General features: G+C 49.1%; 1 protein-coding gene across 1 annotated transcript in view; it reads right to left on the bottom strand.

Annotated features, from left to right (window-relative positions):
* Nucleotides 1–18,758, bottom strand: part of AGBL4 (AGBL carboxypeptidase 4) — a 1,858,614-nt gene that overhangs the window by 880,227 nt on the left and 959,629 nt on the right. Inside the window, exon 5 of the mRNA XM_066594768.1 lies at nt 16,414–16,630. Coding sequence (XP_066450865.1) covers nt 16,414–16,630 — 217 coding nt within the window. The remainder of the gene's footprint in view (nt 1–16,413; nt 16,631–18,758) is intronic.

The following is an 18,758-nucleotide window of genomic DNA, read 5'->3' as shown; positions in this document are numbered from 1 at the left end:
GCAGTACTCGCCTCCCCCCGGCATTCTGCGGCACTGCTGCAGGCTGTCACTCCCTCCTCGTCCCCGACAGAGCATTGCTTTCTGGATGCGGGGCTTGAAATCCCGCCTCCAGAAAGCTAATGCTGTGATTGGCTAACTCATGCGGCATCAGCCAATCACAGCCATTCAATGAAATCATTGAATGGCTGTGATTGGCTAACTGAAGTGGCGTCAGCCAATCACAGCCATTCAATGATGTCATTGAATGGCTGTTTTTGGCTGATGCCGCGTGAGTTAGCCAATCACAGCATTAGCTTTCTGGAGGCGGGAATTTCAAGCCCCGCATCCAGAAAGCAATGCTCTGTCGGGGACTAGGAGGGAGCGACAGCCTGCAGCAGCGCCGCAGAACGCTTGGGGAGGTGAGTACTGCTTTTTCTTTTTTTTTGACACCGTATTCCCGGCGTATAAGGCGACAGTTGCGGGGTCGTCTTATACGCCCAGTCGCCTTATACGCCGGAATATACGGTACTTTTTCTCCCTGCACTGTGAATGTTTATACAATGTGCTCAATAAAAAATATTACAGTTTTTGTAACATTAGTTTGTGTTTGTCTACAATTGTCAGCTATTATTCAGACCCTATTTTAGTAGCAAACACTGCAGAAATCCAAGTAATTCCAAAGGGTTCACTTACTTTTTTTTTTGCAAACCTATCAAAGATAGAAGTTGCATGCAGGCCCTGAGACCACATAAGAAGACTTCAGTATTATAAATGGCCAAGGCACATTAGGTAACCCCCCACCCCAATCCCCCCCATTGGGTTGCACCTGCTATAGTGATTATACAGGGGCCTAAGGTCATCATAATAGCGCATTATTGACAGAGCCGCAGACGTTCAGCCTGCCCTGATACACAAGTTGTTGTTACTATATGGCAGAAAGTTAAGTCAGAAAACCCAAATGAAATGCTTTGCACAGCAAGCTGATTTCCCCTGGGATCAGATACATCAAGTAAGAAACTACATCAGTTTAATAGAACCCTTTCAAAGGATGAAATAGTTCACTGATAATCAAAGATTTTTTTTCTTTAAAGACATTTGTAATTATAGTCTTGTTTTATTTAGTACAGTCTCTTTAATGCTCTGTACTAGAAAGGGAATTGAGCACAAATAAAATGGGTGAGCCTGTCATTGTATTAGATTGTGGCGGAGGCAGCAAGATGGAAGAAAAGCTCACAAACACATCTCTGCAAAAGTATCTTCTATGGAAAATACAATTACAATTGTACTTTTATAATAGGCGTTTTGTTACTGTTGTCTATGGGGATAAACTGTATACACTGTGGCCAGATGAAATGATAAACTAGTAAATTGGAAACAAATTAAAATATGCCACGTGTAGACATTGATGTGCAGGTGATTCACGTAAAATACAAATGCCCTACAGCATAAAGAGGGATGGAATCATGACCGGGGTATTACGGAGTCGTTGCCACTGTGACCTGACTCCCCCCCACCCCTTTTTACCCATTCCTTCCAATAAATACCAACTCAGTAACTTGGGTTAATTATGGTCACAGCAGCCATGTTTATTTACAAACAGAATTAACATCTAATAACAATTTTAACCCCCTCTGAACTAACCCTGAGGGAGATCCCTGGAGCCCTAACCATAAAACTAACTGCCGCCTCACCAATAACGGCCGGAAAATAGTTGTACCTGTCGCCAGTCGCACTTCCGACTCGGGCGACACTACTTTCCTACCATTTGCCCCCGCCGCCAGTCGACAGACTCGGGGGCCCACCACTCATCACCTCGCCCCAGGTCGCCTCAACCGGACCCAGAGGCCGGTTAGCCATAACTTGGCTAACCATACCCACCAACTCAGCAGAGCTCGCCCTGCGAGAACCAGAGGCGACAGTCCTAAAATAAACCACATCAAAGAGGGGAAGGAAGCTATCCAGCCCCTGCTACCCCTCTACTCCCCTTTTACTGGCTCCAAGGACCCCTCCCCTCCAAGCTGCTATGACAAATGCCCCCCCCCCAACATTTTCAGGGCGGGCGGGACTCTTCGCTGTCTTGCTCGAAGTGAGTCTACCCCACCCAAACTGTCTCCTCCCCCTCCTAGCCTTTCACTGACTCCCCCTCCCCTTCTAGCAAAATCTAGCCTGTTTACCCTTCCCTCCCCGTTACCCGGTCATGTCTGCCTCTGCCTATGTTCCCTGAACTCCGGCTCCGGCGGTTCTTTCTCATCCACAAGTACAGCAATAATGCTGGAGAAATGTCCTAGCAGTTGTCCATATGTAGCGGGTCACAGGTAACCTATAACCCATGACCTGCTACCTATGGACATCTTTAGTGATTCGTCTTGCTTCATCCCATAGCAGGGCAATTATTACTTAAACGATATGGATTTTTGACCAGAATTCCACACTTATAACATATCCATATCGGAACAACAAGGCACTTCGAACATCACTCAGCTAACCGTCTCCATCACTCAGCTAACTGTAATTTCGGAGTTCTGCAGCATCATGACTCAACACACCGTAGTTGCGACAGTACATCTCAGTGACCAAACATTACTCTCATTCAACGTAACTACCAAGTGCCTTGTCATCCCTGGTACAAAACATTGTACACATGACATCTATAGAGGTCATCACTTACTAACTATATTTCACATAGCGTTTTTGTTAACTCAAGTTAACTCTAAACACTGCATCATAATCCCCATATTACAGTCCTTATAGTGTGCACACTACAATGTCACATTAGAGACCGGTCTCATGTGTCTAGCAGCTTGGTCAGCTTTCGAGTTATTGGTACCGTCAGCTTCTTCTGGGACTCATGTGGGAAGAAAGCATCCATTTCCTTCCATGTGGTGTTCAGTCATTATTTTTGGGTCATCATGGCCCTCTGGTTCTCTCTCTGACCTCCAGGCACCTGGCCCTGACTTGCATCAATCTTGGTCACTCCAGTAGCTGCCTGGATGCATCCCAGCATGGGGACATGGCCACTTCTCCTACAAAGTGGCCTTCACCACTACTACTGCAGCTGCGTCTCTTCCCTCACTGCTGTGTCACTCGACCTCTGTGTCGCAACTACCTGACTTTTATATGGCACCAACAGCGCCAACAACTTTCATTGGTGGGCAGGGCTTAACCATGTAATTTTCTTAGCAAGAGGCGGTTCTTTGGGGCAGTGATGCACTGCGTCACTGAAAGAGGCAGAGCCTCCTAAACCCAGAGATCGCAATGCCTGTCTTCTGGCACTTCACCTCGCCGATCAGTTTCTTCCCACCCCAGCCATATTACTAGCCAGAGCTGGGGTCTTTAAGCTGTGGCGACCCATTCAGCTGTCTTCCACCTGGCTACATTACATGACCAATGGGAGCAAAGCTTAGAATGGCTATTAGACAGAGTGGGTGAACTGCTGCAGTAGTAAGGGAGTGGGGCACAACTTACCTCTCTTACACATAGATTCCCCCCAGAAAATAAATTCAGCTTTCATCATCAGGTCTACTTAAGAGCGTTTATGGCCTGCTTGCAGAAATGGTCAATTTCTTGATCACTTTTCTTTTGATCATGAGCAGTTCTGTGCAGTTAGCAGAGGAAGGGGAAATGCAACTGATCACGATTGCTGGATGTCCCCAAGAGCTAATGGGTAACCTACAGCAGATAATGCTGTGATATGGGAGTTCAGCCTTAGAGATGAAGGGCAGGAAGTGCCATGATGGTTGTTGGCACACTCTGGAGTGAGAGTGCTGTTTTGGGGGCAATGAGAGTTGGAGGAGCAGACCATGAAGTGTCGGCAGCTAGGTGAATAGCAACGCATCCCTATTCATAATTAAAAAACACCGGATGGTCTCATGATCCCAAACTCAGCATGCAAGATGGTGCTTGCCACCAGTATTGATTGTTGTACCCCAAACCTGTCTGGAACTACCAATTCTCTGTTCAGAGACAGAGAGATGTAGGGAAGATAAGGGGGCTTCCGGTGCACCAAAATACAGGTTATTATTCGAAACAAGGACTATGTTGTTCCAATATCTATGATGCAAGTAAAATAAGGGGCTGCTTGAGACTGTTTCAGGTCTTCCTGCATTTCTCCCATTCAGAAGTTAACCCTTTCCTATCCAATGTCTGACGTCTGAAGACATTCTGATTGAAGGCTGTACAGCTCCGATGTTGGAAGACGTCCGGCAGGGTATTCTTAATGTATATTACTGTCCGCTCTGTTGTCGGGGGCCTCTCCAGCATGTCCCATACCACAGTACTGGCTCTAGCCAGCAGATGGTGCCATTGTATAATGGCAGAAAGAAAAAGCCCCCTAGGAAACCCTAAATTCAAAATTGGATTGCAAAGGGTTAAAAGCAGTTTTAACTCTTTTTGTTAGACAGAAACTAAGCTAATTGCAGTTTACCCCACGGATGGGACCCCCAACAATGAGCTGTAATCTATTACAGAAACTAACAGCATTTGCCTGCAGTGCCCCCACAGGTGAAATTAGGCATTGCCCATTAAAATCAATTGGTCAGACTGCTTGAGACTGTTTCTGGTCTTCCTGCATTTCTCCCATTCAGAAGTTAAAGATTGTTGCAACGAACAGTTAGAGGTCACAGCATCACTGTTGCGAACTCCTGGTATAATGGCACCCCTAATGTGAGCGCTGAAGCCAGGAGAACCAGCGATGACGCTACCACCAAAGACCAGGAGGACCGTGGGAGCTGCAGTGCTGGACCGCAGTGGGAACAAAAGGGTGAGTACGGCTGATTTTATTATTTTAATACATTTGCAGCCATCTTTAAAAAAAATCTTTGAACCTGTACAGCCTCTTTAAAGCAATTTTGATAGCAACTGTCCAGGATATTTGGTCATAGAAAGAGAGCTATTTGGATATATAGGTAAGACAGAGCGATTCTAGCAGTGAGTCTGGAATCACAATGAGAACCTTTTTTTTCCCAGTCCCATAATGCAGTGCAGACACTTGCGACAATGAAGTAGGGTAGGGGATTTGAATGCATGTCTGCCTCCGTCTTCTTTATACAGTAACACATGTTCTGACTGCTCCGTCTTTGCTTTTACCATTTTGACAGAGCCTGTCACCACACAATCAGCAGCCGAGATGCAGACAGGGATGTGATATAATTATCTTTTATCATTTTAAATACTCTTCGTCTGGAAGCAAAATGCAGAGGGATTTCACGGGAACATCATTGTAAGAATATTCATCTGAAATTCAAAGTGATGTACGATGTTATCGGCACCATTCATTATGGGTATCATCCTGTTACATAGCATGAAACACCCATTGTCTGCATTGTAATAATAAAGCAAGACGCGCCTGATGTTTGCAGGAAAGACCGGGTTCGTACCGTGCTATAGTGTCTTACAGTCTATTTCAAGTAGACAGACTAGGCTATAATACCCCTCAGAGAAACACAAACATGTAGGAATTTAAGCAGGGGTGTGGCTAGGGAGGGGCCGACATGGAATGTTTCCTTCTTTCTGGGTGTTGGGCGCGGAGGACATTCTGTCTTGGCTAGGGTACCATGGAAAGGCTACCATATCATAAACAAGCACCAGCCATTTAGCAGATGTGTCTGGTATTACAACTCCGTCCCAGTCACTTAAAAAGAACTAAGTTATAATAAGCTGCAATACCCGGTACATTTTTTACAAAATGTGCCCAGTGAACAATGAAGAGGAAAGCCATGGCACTATCAATCAGCTGATTGGTGGGTATGCTGGGAGCTGGACCTCATCAATCTGATTTTGTCAAGCCATGAATATTATGGTCCCGCAATACCAGGACCGGTTCAGACTTGTCATTGCCTCCATCTAGGGGTTCTTAACAGTGGTATGGCAGCATAAACGGTAGCTTCAATAAAAAGTCTTTTATTAGGGCTCCCACACACTTGCGTTTGCGTTTTTTGTTAACACGATTGTCAATGGGACTTTCTAATGTTAAAAACGCAACGCAACGCAATGCACTTGTGTTTTTAACATTAGAAAGTCCCATTGACAATCGCGCTAACAAAAAACGCAAACGCAAGTGTGTGAGAGCCCTTACTCCATGGTTTAAAAAGCAAGCTGCCTATACTGCTGCTACAGAAATGTTACAGGGGTCTGTCTATACTGTTACTACAGAAAAGCTACTGGGGGCTGCCTATACTTTTACTACAGAAATGTTACTGGGGTCTGCCTATACATGTGGTACAGAAATGTTACAGGGGTCTGCCTATACTTGTGCTGCAGAAATGTTACAGGGGTCTGCCTATACTTGTGCTACAGAAATGTTACAGGGGTCTGCCTATACTTGTGCTACAGAAATGTTACTGGGGTCTGTTTATACCTTTGCTACAGGAATATTACAGGGGTCTGTCTATACTATGGGTGCACTAAGTCTTCCCATCGCGGTGTTTTACCTATCTGGCACAAATAATACAGTGACTGACTAGGCCAGAATTGTGGGCCGAGGCCAAGGTCCTTGGCAGGGTGAAGCTCTCCCATGGTAGGGCACTCTGATTTCTTCCTGTGTAATACCATCTTTGTGCACTTACAGCATAGGCGAGCCCAAGGAACTCAAAGACTTCCCCTTACAGTGTTGAGCTATCTGTATTGGGACACATGGATTTCCCATTGCTATGTAACTCAGGGCACCTTGGTCACACAAGGTGGAGGCTGGGACCGAGCCTGACCCTGGGCCCGCTAACGTGCTTCCCACACAGACTATAGCGGGTCCTGGTCATGGTGTCTTGGCCTTGTAATGCCACCACCTCCTCCTACTTGGGGTCAGGGGATCAGCACTGGGCATCATATATTTTCTCCCATGTTACCACAGTTATCTGAGACACTGGTTTGGGCCAAGGAAGAGGAGCGTTACTGCATTATTGAGACGTTCACAGCTGTACTAGCATCGGAGTCCGCTCTATGCCCACGATTGCTGAGGGTGTGTGCAAAGGCCTATGTCCTCGGCAAAGTGAAAGTCTGTCATGTTTGGGCACTGTCATTTCTTCATGTTTATTACTGTCTTTGGGTTCCTTTGGCTCTCCTATTCTGTGGGTGCACAAAGACTTCCCATAGCGGTGTTTTACCTGTCTGGCACAAAGACACTGACTGACTTGGGTAGGGTGCAGAGTGCAGATAGCTTTCCCCTTGCGGTGTCGATTGAGCTATCCAACACCTACACAGAATAAATAGTGTGTGGGCACATGGATTTCCCATTGCTATGTCACTCGCGACACCTTGGGTCATACAAGGTGTTTGCTGGGACCGAGCCTGACCAAGGGCCTGCTCACATACTTCCCACACAGGCTACTGCGGTCCTGGTCATTTTTTCTTGGCCTTCTAAGGCCACCTCCTCCTCCTGCTTGGGGTCATAGGATCAGCACTGGGCATCATGTATTTTCTCTCGTGTTTCCACAGTTATCTAAGAAACTCGTTTGGGCCAAAGAAGAAGAGCGTTACTGCATTAATGAGACGTTCACAGCTGTACTAGCATCAAAGTCCATTTTATGCCCACGATTGCTAAGGGTGTGGGCCGAGGTCCTTAGCGGGGTGAAACTTTGCCATGTTCGGGCACTGTGATTTCTTTATCCATAATACCATCTTTAAGTTCCTGGGGCTTGCCTATGCTGTGGGTGCTCAAAGACTTCCCATTACAGTGTTTTACCTGTCTGACACAAACCCACTGACTGACTTGGGCAGAAAAGTAGGCCGAGGCCCTTAGTGGGGTGAAACTCTGCCATGTTTGGGCGCTCTGATTTCTTCCTGTGTAATACCATCTTTGTGCACCGATAGCATAGGCAAGTCCAAGGAACTCAAAGACTTTCCATTGCGATGTTGAGCTATCTAACACCTACGCAGTATGAATTGTGTGTGGACACATGGATTTCCCATTGCTATGTAACTCGTGGCACCTTGGGTCACACAAGATAGAGGCTGGGACCAAGCCTGACCCTGGGCCCACTCATGTACTTCCCACACAGAGTATTGCTGCATTGTGGAGATGTGTACAAGTGCTGGGCTGGCACCTGAGTCCCCTTTATGCCCACGTTTGCGGCTCATGACAATTTTGCAACGGAGGTGGCACAGGATTGGAATGATGATCGTACGTCAATTTATCATCGATTCTCAACAGCATTGTGGGCTATCGCCCCCCCCCCCCCCCTTTCGAAGAGGGTCACTGCCTGGCCCTGCCAACCCTCTGCAGTGTGTGCCTCCGGTTCCTCCTCATCCAGTACGCACTTAGAAATAGACATGAGGGTGGTGTGGTTATGAAGCGAGCGTGTGGCATGAGGGCAGCTGAAGGCTGCGCAGGGAAATTGTTGTGTGCGCTGTGGACGCAGAGTCATGCGGGGGGTTGGGCAGCATGTAACCCAGGAGAAGAGGCAGTGGTGTGACCCCCAGGCAGTGATTGTGCTTGGTTGCAGGTAGTGTGGTGCTTAGCTAAGGTGTGCCTTGCTAATGAGGGTTTGTCTGAAGTAAAAATTGTTAGGGAAGGGGGGGGGGAGACTCTTTCCCCTATTGTGGCTTAATAGTGGGACCTGGGAGCCTGAAATGCAGCCCTGCATGCTGCCCCTGCCCTTCCCTATCCGTTTCTGTGGTATTTCCATGACTTTCGGATGTTTTCCAGAGTTTCACAGGTGGAGACCTATGCGGAGCATTGGTCATATACAAAAATGCTCGAGTCTCAATGGGGTTCGTTACTCGAAACGAGCTCTTGAGCATCGCGAAAAGTTCGACTCGAGCAACGAGCACCCGAGCATTTTGGTGCTCGCTCATTTCTAGCGCTAACCTGAACTTCAGGTAGGTTGTCTCAGCTGAATCCACTAAAGTTACTTTTGCTTCCTCAAAACTGCTGAAAAGTACTTAGATACACCTGAGAATCTTATACAGGGCTTTTATGTCTCAATCAGACGAGCTTGTTTATGTGCATACATAGGTGCTCACTAGAGATGAGCGAACACCAAAATGTTCGGGTGTTCGTTATTCGGAACGAACTTCCCGCGATGTTCGAGGGTTCGTTTCGAACAACGAACCCCATTGAAGTCAATGGGCGACCAGAACATTTTTGTATTTCGCCGATGCTCGCTAAGGTTTTCATGTGTGAAAATCTGGGCAATTCAAGAAAGTGATGGGAACGACACAGCAACGGATAGGGCAGGCGAGGGGCTACATGTTGGGCTGCATCTCAAGTTCACAGGTCCCACTATTAAGCCACAATAGCGGCAAGAGTGGGCCCCCCCCCTCCTAACAACTTTTACTTCTGAAAAGCCCTCATTAGCATGGCATACCTTAGCTAAGCACCACACTACCTCCAACAAAGCACAATCACTGCCTGCATGACACTCCACTGCCACTTCTCCTGGGTTACATGCTGCCCAACCCCCCCACCACCACCACAGCGCACACCAAAGTGTCCCTGCGCAGCCTTCAGCTGCCCTCATGCCACACCACCCTCATGTCTATTTATAAGTGCGTCTGCCATGAGGAGGAACCGCAGGCACACACTGCAGAGGGTTGGCACGGCTAGGCAGCGACCCTCTTTAAAAGGGGCGGGGCGATAGCCCACAATGCTGTACAGAAGCAATGAGAAATAGAATCCTGTGCCACCGCCATCAGGAGCTGCACACGTGGGCATAGCAATGGGGAACCTATGTGCCACACACTATTCATTCTGTCAAGGTGTCTGCATGCCCCAGTTAGACCGGGCTTTTTAATTCATAGACACAGGCAGGTACAACTCCCTATTGTGAAGTCCCTGTCGACCGACAGCATGGGTGGCTCCCTGGAACCCACCGGCGGTACACAAAAATATCCCATTGCATTGCCCAACACAGCTGAGGTAGTAATGTCGTGCGTAATAGAGGTGGGCTTCGGCCCACACTGCATGCCCCAGTCTGACTGGGGTTCTTTAGAAGTGGACACATGTAGGTTACACTCCCTGTGGACCCACTGCCTGGGTGGGTGCCAGGAAGCCACCGGCGGTACATAGAAATATCCCATTGCATTGCCCAACACAGCTGAGGTAGTAATGTCGTGCGTAATACAGGTGGGCTTCGGCCCACACTGCATGCCCCAGTCAGACTGGGGTTCTTTACAAGTGGACACATGTAGGTTACACTCCGTGTGCACCTACAGCATGGGTGGCTCCCTGGAACCCACCGGCGGTACATAGAAATATCCCATTGCATTGCCCAACACAGCTGAGGTAGTAATGTCGTGCTTAATGCAGGTGGGCTAAAAATTTATTTGATTACACTGTAGGCGAGGGCCCACAAAAATTGCTGTATCAACAGTACTAATGTACATCCCAAAAATTGGCCATGGCCAGCCAAGAGGGCAGGTGAAACCCATTAATTGCTTTGGTTAATGTGGCTTAAGTGGTAACTAGGCCTGGAGGCAGCCCAGTGTAACGAAAAATTGGTTCAAGTTACAGTTCCAACGCTTTTAAGAGCATTGAAACTTTTAAAAATTGTTTAGAAAAATTATTTGAGTGAGCCTTGTGGCCCTAAGAAAAATTGCCCGTTCAGCGTGATTACGTGAGGTTTCAGGAGGAGGAGCAGGAGGAGGAGGAGGAATATTAGACACAGATTGATGAAGCAGAAATGTCCCCGTTTTGGATGGTGAGAGAGAACGTAGCTTCCATCCGCGGGTGCAGCCTACGTATTGCTTACGTATCGCTGCTGTCCGCTGGTGGAGAACAGAAGTCTGGGGAAATCCAGGCTTTGTTCATCTTGATGAGTGTTAGCCTGTCGGCACTGTGGGTTGACAAGCGGCTACGCTTATCTGTGATGATTCCCCCAGCCGCACTAAACACCCTCTCCGACAAGACGCTAGCCGCAGGACAAGCAAGCACCTCCAGGGCATACAGCGCTAGTTCAGGCCACGTGTCCAGCTTCGACACCCAGTAGTTGTAGGGGGCAGAGGCGTCACCGAGGATGGTCGTGCGATCGGCCACGTACTCCCTCACCATCCTTTTACAGTGCTCCCGCCGACTCAGCCTTGACTGGGGAGCGGTGACACAGTCTTGGTGGGGAGCCATAAAGCTGGCCAGGCCCTTAAAGACTGTTGCACTGCCTGGGATGTACATGCTGCTCGATCTCCGCACCTCCCCTGCTACCTTGCCCTCGGTACTGCGCCTTCTGCCACTAGCGCTGTCGGATGGGAATTTTACCATCAGCTTGTCCGCAAGGGTCCTGTGGTATAGCAACACTCTCGAACCCCTTTCCTCTTCGGGAATGAGAGTGGGCAGGTTCTCCTTATAGCGTGGGTCGAGCAGTGTGTACACCCAGTAATCCGTTGTGGCCAGAATGCGTGCAACGCGAGGGTCACGAGAAAGGCATCCTAACATGAAGTCAGCCATGTGTGCCAGGGTACCAGTACGCAACACATGGCTGTCTTCACTAGGAAGATCACTTTCAGGATCCTCCTCCTCCTCCTCCTCCTCAGGCCATACACGCTGAAAGGATGACAGGCAATCAGCCGGTGTACCGTCAGCAGCGGGCCAAGCTGTCTCTTCCCCCTCCTCCTCCTCATGCTCCTCCTCCTCCTCCTGTACGCGCTGAGAAATAGACAGGAGGGTGCCCTGACTATCCAGCGGCATACTGTCTTCCCCCGCCCCCGTTTCCGAGCGCAAAGCAGCTGCCTTTATGGTTTGCAGGGAATTTCTCAAGATGCATAGCAGAGGAATGGTGACGCTAATGATTGTAGCATCGCCGCTCACCACCTGGGTAGACTCCTCAAAATTACCAAGGACATGGCAGATGTCTGCCAACCAGGCCCACTCTTCTGAAAGGAATTGAGGAGGCTGACTCCCACTGCGCCGCCCATGTTGGAGTTGGTATTCGACTATAGCTCTACGTTGTTCATAGAGCCTGGCCAACATGTGGAGCGTAGAGTTCCACCGTGTGGGCACGTCGCACAGCAGTCGGTGCACTGGCAGCTTAAAGTGATGTTGCAGGGTGCGCAGGGTGGCAGCGTCCGTGTGGGACTTGCGGAAATGTGCGCAGAGCCGGCGCGCCTTTACGAGCAGGTCTGACAAGCGTGGGTAGCTTTTCAGAAAGCGCTGAACCACCAAATTAAAGACGTGGGCCAGGCATGGCACGTGCGTGAGGCTGCCGAGCTGCAGAGCCGCCACCAGGTTACGGCCGTTGTCACACACGACCATGCCCGGTTGGAGGCTCAGCGGCGCAAGCCAGCGGTCGGTCTGCTTTGTCAGACCCTGCAGCAGTTCGTGGGCCGTGTGCCTCTTATCGCCTAAGCTGAGTAGTTTCAGCACGGCCTGCTGACGCTTGCCCACCGCTGTGCTGCCACACCGCGCGACACCGACTGCTGGCGACATGCTGCTGCTAACACATCTTGATTGCGAGACAGAGGAGGAGGAGGAGGAGGAGGAGGAGGGTGCTTTAGTGGAGGAAGCATACACCTCCGCAGATACCAGCACCGAGCTGGGGCCCGCAATTCTGGGGGTGGGTAGGACGTGAGCGGTCCCAGGCTCTGACTCTGTCCCAGCCTCCACTAAATTCACCCAATGTGCCGTCAGGGAGATGTAGTGGCCCTGCCCGCCTGTGCTTGTCCACGTGTCCGTAGTTAAGTGGACCGTGGCAGTAACCGCGTTGGTGAGGGCGCGTACAATGTTGCGGAAGACGTGGTCGTGCAGGGCTGGGACGGCACATCGGGAAAAGTAGTGGGGACTGGGAACTGAGTAGCGCGGGGCCGCCGCCTCCATGATACTTTTGAAGGACTCAGTTTCCACAACCCTATACGGCAGCATCTCAAGGCTGATGAATTTTGCTATGCGGACGGTTAACGTTTGAGCGTGCGGATGCGTGGCGGCGTACTTGCGCTTGCGCTCGAACACTTGCGCAAGCGACGGCTGGACGGTGCGCTGAACTACACTGCTGGATGGGGCCGAGGACAGCGGAGATGAGGGTGTGGGTGCAGGCCATGAGGCGGTAGTGCCTGTGTCCTGAGAGGGGGGTTGCATCTCAGTGGCAGGTTGGGGCACAGGGGGAGAGGCAGGGGTGCAAACCGGAGGCGCTGAACGGCCTTCGTCCCACCTTGTGGGGTGCTTGGCCATCATATGTCTGCGCATGGTGGTGGTGGTGAGGCTGTTGGTGTTGGCTCCCCGGCTGAGCTTTGCGCAACAAAGGTTGCACACCACTGTTCGTCGGTCGTCAGGCGTCTCTGTGAAAAACTGCCAGACCTTAGAGCACCTCGGCCTCTGCAGGGTGGCATGGCGCGAGGGGGCGCTTTGGGAAACACTTGGTGGATTATTCGGTCTGGCCCTGCCTCTACCCCTGGCCACCGCACTGCCTCTTGCAACCTGCCCTGCTGATGCCCTTGACTCCCCCTCTGAAGACCTGTCCTCCTGAGTAAGCGTTGCACACCAGGTGGGGTCAGTCACCTCATCGTCCTGCTGCTCTTCCTCCGAATCCTCTGTGCGCTGCTCCCTCGGACTTACTGCCCTTACTACTACCTCACTGCAAGACAACTGTGCCTGATCGTCATCGTCCTCCTCACCCACAGAAAGTTGTTGAGACAGTTGGCGGAAGTCCCCAGCCTCTTCCCCCGGACCCCGGGAACTTTCGAATGGTTGGGCATCAGTGACGATAAACTCCTCTGGTGGGAGAGGAACCGCTGCTGCCCAATCTGAGCAGGGGCCCGAGAACAGTTCCTGGGAGTCTTCCCGCTCCTGAGCAGGTGTCATTGTAGTGGAGTGAGGAGGCTGGGAGGAAGGAGGAGCAGCAGACAGAGGATTCGGATTTGCAGCAGTGGACGGCGCAGAACTGCGTGTTGACGATAGGTTGCTCGAAGCACTTTCTGCCATCCAGGACAGGACCTGCTCACACTGCTCATTTTCTAATAACCGTCTCCCGCGTGGACCCATTAATTGGGCGATGAATGTGGGGACGCCAGAAACGTGCCTCTCTCCTAATCGCGCAGCAGTCGGCTGCGACACACCGGGATCAGGAGCTCGGCCTGTGCCCACACCCTGACTTGGCCCTCCGCGTCCTCGGCCGCGTCCACGTCCTCTAGGCCTACCCCTACCCCTCAGCATGCTGTATTACCAGTGATTTGATTTCACAGGCAGGAAATAAATTGGCGCAAGACTGCAGGCCAAATATAATTTTTTCCCTTTTTGGAAAACGAAAGGCCCCACTGCCTCTAGTGAATGAATAATCTAAGTTTAATAACTGTGCTGTGTCCCTGCTAATGTGTCACAGAACGTGAGGGTAGCAGAGTCATTATAACTCTGGCAGAGCAGGTATTTTTTTCCCAATTAAGGAAAGCAAATGGCGAAGCCAGCAGTAAAGCGTAGCTGGGTGCGTCTGATTTTTCAACGTTGTTCACGCAGCTCACACGTGTCCACAGCCCTTAGGACGGACAGAGGCTGGACAAATAGATTTGTTTTCAGTTTTTTTCAACCAAAAGGCAGCACTGCGTATATTCAATGAACATGAGAAGTTTAATAACTGTGCTGTGTCCCTGCTAATGTGTCACAGAACGTGAGGGTAGCAGAGTTATTATAACTCTGGCAGAGCAGGTATTTTTTTCCCAATTAAGGAAAGCAAATGGCGAAGCCAGCAGTAAAGCGTAGCTGGGTGCGTCTGATTTTTCAACGTTGTTCACGCAGCTCACACGTGTCCACAGCCCTTAGGACGGACAGAGGCTGGACAAATAGAATTGTTTTCAGTTGTTTTACAAGCAAAAGGCCGCACTGCGTATATTCAATGAATAATAACTGTGTTGCGGCCCTGCCTATACAATTCTTTCCCTGCAGTATCAATGGAGGGTGCAATGCTCTGCAGAGGCGATTTTGAGAAGCAAAAAAAATATGCAGCACAGCTAACAGCAGCCAGCACAGTACTGCACACGGTTAAATATGGCCCTAGAAAGGACCGTTGAGGTTCTTGAAGGCTACACTCACTCCTAACACTCTCCCTGCCTATGCAACACTTCTGTCCCTAATGCCGGGTGCAACGCTCTGCAGAGGCGATTTTGAGAAAAAAAAATAATTGCCACTGCTAACAGCAGCCAACACACAGGTATTACTGGCCCTAATAAGGACCTTTGGGGGTCTTGAAGCCTACACTAACTACCAATTCTTTCCCTACAGCAGCTCCGGTACAAACAGCACTGTCCCTCATCTAACTCACCAGGCATCTGAGGCGAGCCGCGGGAGGGGCCGACTTTTATATTAGGCGGACACCTGATCTCCCCAGCCACTCACAGCAGGGGGGTGGTATAGGGCTTAAACGTTGCAGGGGGAAGTTGTAATGCCTTCCCTGTCTTTCAATTGGCCAGAAAAGCGCGCAAACGTCTCAGGGAAGGAAGTGAAAGTAACCAGAACACCGCATGGTGTTCGTTACGAATAACGAACATCCCGAACACCCTAATATTCGCACGAATATCAAGCTCGGACGAACGCGTTCGCTCATCTCTAGTGCTCACAAAACCACGCGTCTATTTGAACCCTGTGATTTCCTATGATGTGTTCACATGTCCGTATTTTACAGGTGTGCACGCACCTGCAAAACATAGGACATGCGTGCACCGCATAAGTCCGTGGTGCGTGTAAAAATTCCCCACGGGGAGTCCCCTTGTCACTGAACACTGTGTTCAATGACAAGGGGACTGCCCGTGAGGAGTAAGAAATCCCCTGCCACAGCTGTCACAGATGTGACAGCTGTGGCAGAGGATCACGATATTCTCCCATTGCCTTCAATGGGTACGCCGCTGCTGCCATTCAGGGAAGCCAAGTCGTTAGACACGCCTGAGCCCCAACAGCGGCGAAGAGGTGAGTACATATTTTTTCAATTTTTTTTTACACATTCTAGGGATGATTTTCAGGGAAGGGTTTATATTTAAAGCCCTTCCCTGAAAACCTCTACAGGGGTTGCCAGCAGCCCATTGCTTTCAATGGCTCCGCTGGCAGTAGTGGCAGCCCCATTGAAAGCAATGGTGCACGGAGCTTCATTCACGCATGTTTTTGCACATACGTGGACACGTGGTTTTGTGTGCATCTATGTACGTACATAAACATGCTCGTCTGAATGAGGCCTTAGACAGTGTTATACACCAGTTTTAGGAGTTTTTTTGACGTTACGGTTGGCTTCAAACTAATTCAGACCAAACTAGACTTTCTGATCAAATCTGGCAAACCAGCCTAACAAAATGTTTATAAAGTCCATTATCCCTGTATTTCACAGTCATCCACTTGTTTTTGGTACAGAAGTACCGTACAGGGTTTTCCTACCATAACATTTTGTGATAGCACCTAGGAGTCTCTAGACCGTGCATGCATGATATGTCAGCAATATCTCTACGTCTCTAAGACCAACTGATATTACGATACTTATAAGACAAAAAGGAAAATATAACGATATTACACCCAAAATGTACTGATTTTCCACGGTGACTCACCACACTTAAGCCGAGCAGCTCTCTATGTACATAGTCCAGGTTCAGTCTGTCGAGGTACTCCAAGTAATGCTGCAGGCGGGTATATGTGTATGGGTAACAGTAAGCAAACTGGTAAACATCATCGTCTCGGTCAAAGCAAAAAGCAAAAGACATGACATAGTTTTTTCGATGATCAGGGCACCGGTAGTAGTAGACATTTTTGGAGGGCAATCTCTGCCTGTAAAGAAATAAAGATTAACCAGTTTAGAAGGGCACAAGTTCTTGGGGCAACATATAACCTAAAAATTGTTTTAATGCTTTTCAAGAGGGTGCATCACATATGTTTTTTAAGGGAATCATCCAGACTTCAAAAACTGATGGCCTACCTTTAGAATTGGCCACCATTATCTGATTGGTGGAGGTCTGCTGCCTCCACAAATCCTGCACTGAGCAGAGGGTTGGACCTGATGACCCTGGAGGTCCCTTACAACTCTACCATTCTAGGATTCTATGATCAGCTGAATCAAGGGGCTGCAATACTTGTGCGAGCGTTGCAGCTAGAGATGAGCGAGTATACTCTAAAGATTCGGGGGCCGGCACGGGTGACAGATGAGTTGCGGTGGGGAGCGGGGGAAGGGGGGGGGAGGGAGAGAGATCTCCCCTCCGTTCCTCGTCGCTCCCCGCCCCCTGCCAGCCCCCGAATCTTTAGAGATGAGCGGGGAGATACTCGGCTAAGGCACTACTCGCTCGAAGAGAACTTGCATAAGTCCCGTGGCCCCTTCAACCAGCTCATCGGCGGGTGTCCCGATTGGTGGACTCCTACCGACCAGATATTAATTGGCCTATGCTGAGGATACGCCATCAATTTTTAAGGGCTGGATAACACCTTTAATTAACACTGCGTTTAGTTTTTGACCTAATACTGTTTCATCCAATGGAAAGTAGACTTGTAGTATGGGACAGTAATGCACATGCAGAAGAGATCTTGTCAGTGAAATGTTTTCCTATGTGCAAAAGTATCTATGCAATAATTTAATCTTCTGCACAATGGCGAACCATGCCAGGATGAGATATCTAGAACATGGTTTACCACATCTGCCCATACCTCGCAAGCTGTACAGCTGGTATGAAAAAAAAATTAGGAAAGTTGCACCGCATCCTAATTGTTGGTATTTGGACAGCTCTGGCAGTGACAGGCCCCTTTCCTAGAACTCGAATGTTACAAATAATAATCGAAACATTCCTTGCAAAACTGTGTCATGCCTGACGTAGGGTGTGAGGGAGCGATGCATTAGTCTAGGAGGAGCTGAGCAGATTGCTACATAGTTTTGTGCAAAAAGTTCCAGTACAACTTTTAATATATTCATTTACATCTCTGCTCATTCTGGGCTTGAGAGTCAAGTGGGCGGTTCTAACAGTGATTGACAGGCTTCATGAATAAGTGTGCATATAGAAATAGCTGCTAATCACTGTAAGGATCGTAGAGTGAACCTATAGCGCGAAATGAGCAGAAGTTTAAAGACTATAGAAACCTTTGGGGGCGGGATTGTTTTTCACCTAAACACATGCATTTTGGGCTGACAATCATTTTTGCAATGAGGCTTTATGAAGGATTTTACATAGTTGTCTTCTGCAGCTTCTACATAACACTGCAGACTAAGGGCTCATTTACACGGGCGTCATTTTAACGCTCAGATAGCTACGCTAAAACAACGCGGCTATCTGAGTGTTAAACCACGTGAATGGCTGGCTGCGGCGTCTTGCAGTGCAAAGAAGCCACAGTCCCCAAATCCCTCAACCTCCAAAACAATGTAAAGGGCTTCTTCACACTGGCAAGTGCAATATCGGGCCATGATTCACGGCCTGATATCGCAATTGCCACCATGTGAAAGCCCTGTGGATGCGGGCATGAAGGGAATTCCCATGGGTCCGCATGAAATCCTCATTCCTCATGACGATAAGATGGACCACACGCTGTCCCACTGGAGAACAATAGCGAAGTATTTAGAGAACAGACCACCTGCTATTCTCTAAATACATAGAATGAAGTAGTAAAGGGCTGATTAGTCCATTAGTACCTATGCAGAATGATCGCTCAAAACTGTCAGTTTCTGACTAATTTCGAGCGATCATCTGTGCGTATAAGTGCACCTTAAGTCTCAGTAGGAGATCCGTTAGTGAGGCTGGACTGACCGCTTAGTTTTCAGCCCTTATCTCTTCTCTCCTGCACATTTTTCAGCTAATTTATGACCACAAGAAACTTTGTGTGGTTATAAATTAGCTGATAAGAAGGGGCAGAAGAATAGAGCAGAGAGAAACTAAGCCGTCATTACAGCCTCACTGACGGTCCGGCTATTGAGACTTAG

This window comes from Eleutherodactylus coqui, chromosome 3 (genome assembly GCF_035609145.1).
Source record: "Eleutherodactylus coqui strain aEleCoq1 chromosome 3, aEleCoq1.hap1, whole genome shotgun sequence".
Lineage (NCBI taxonomy): Eukaryota > Metazoa > Chordata > Amphibia > Anura > Eleutherodactylidae > Eleutherodactylus > Eleutherodactylus coqui.
This window is presented reverse-complemented; position numbering and strand designations above follow the sequence as displayed.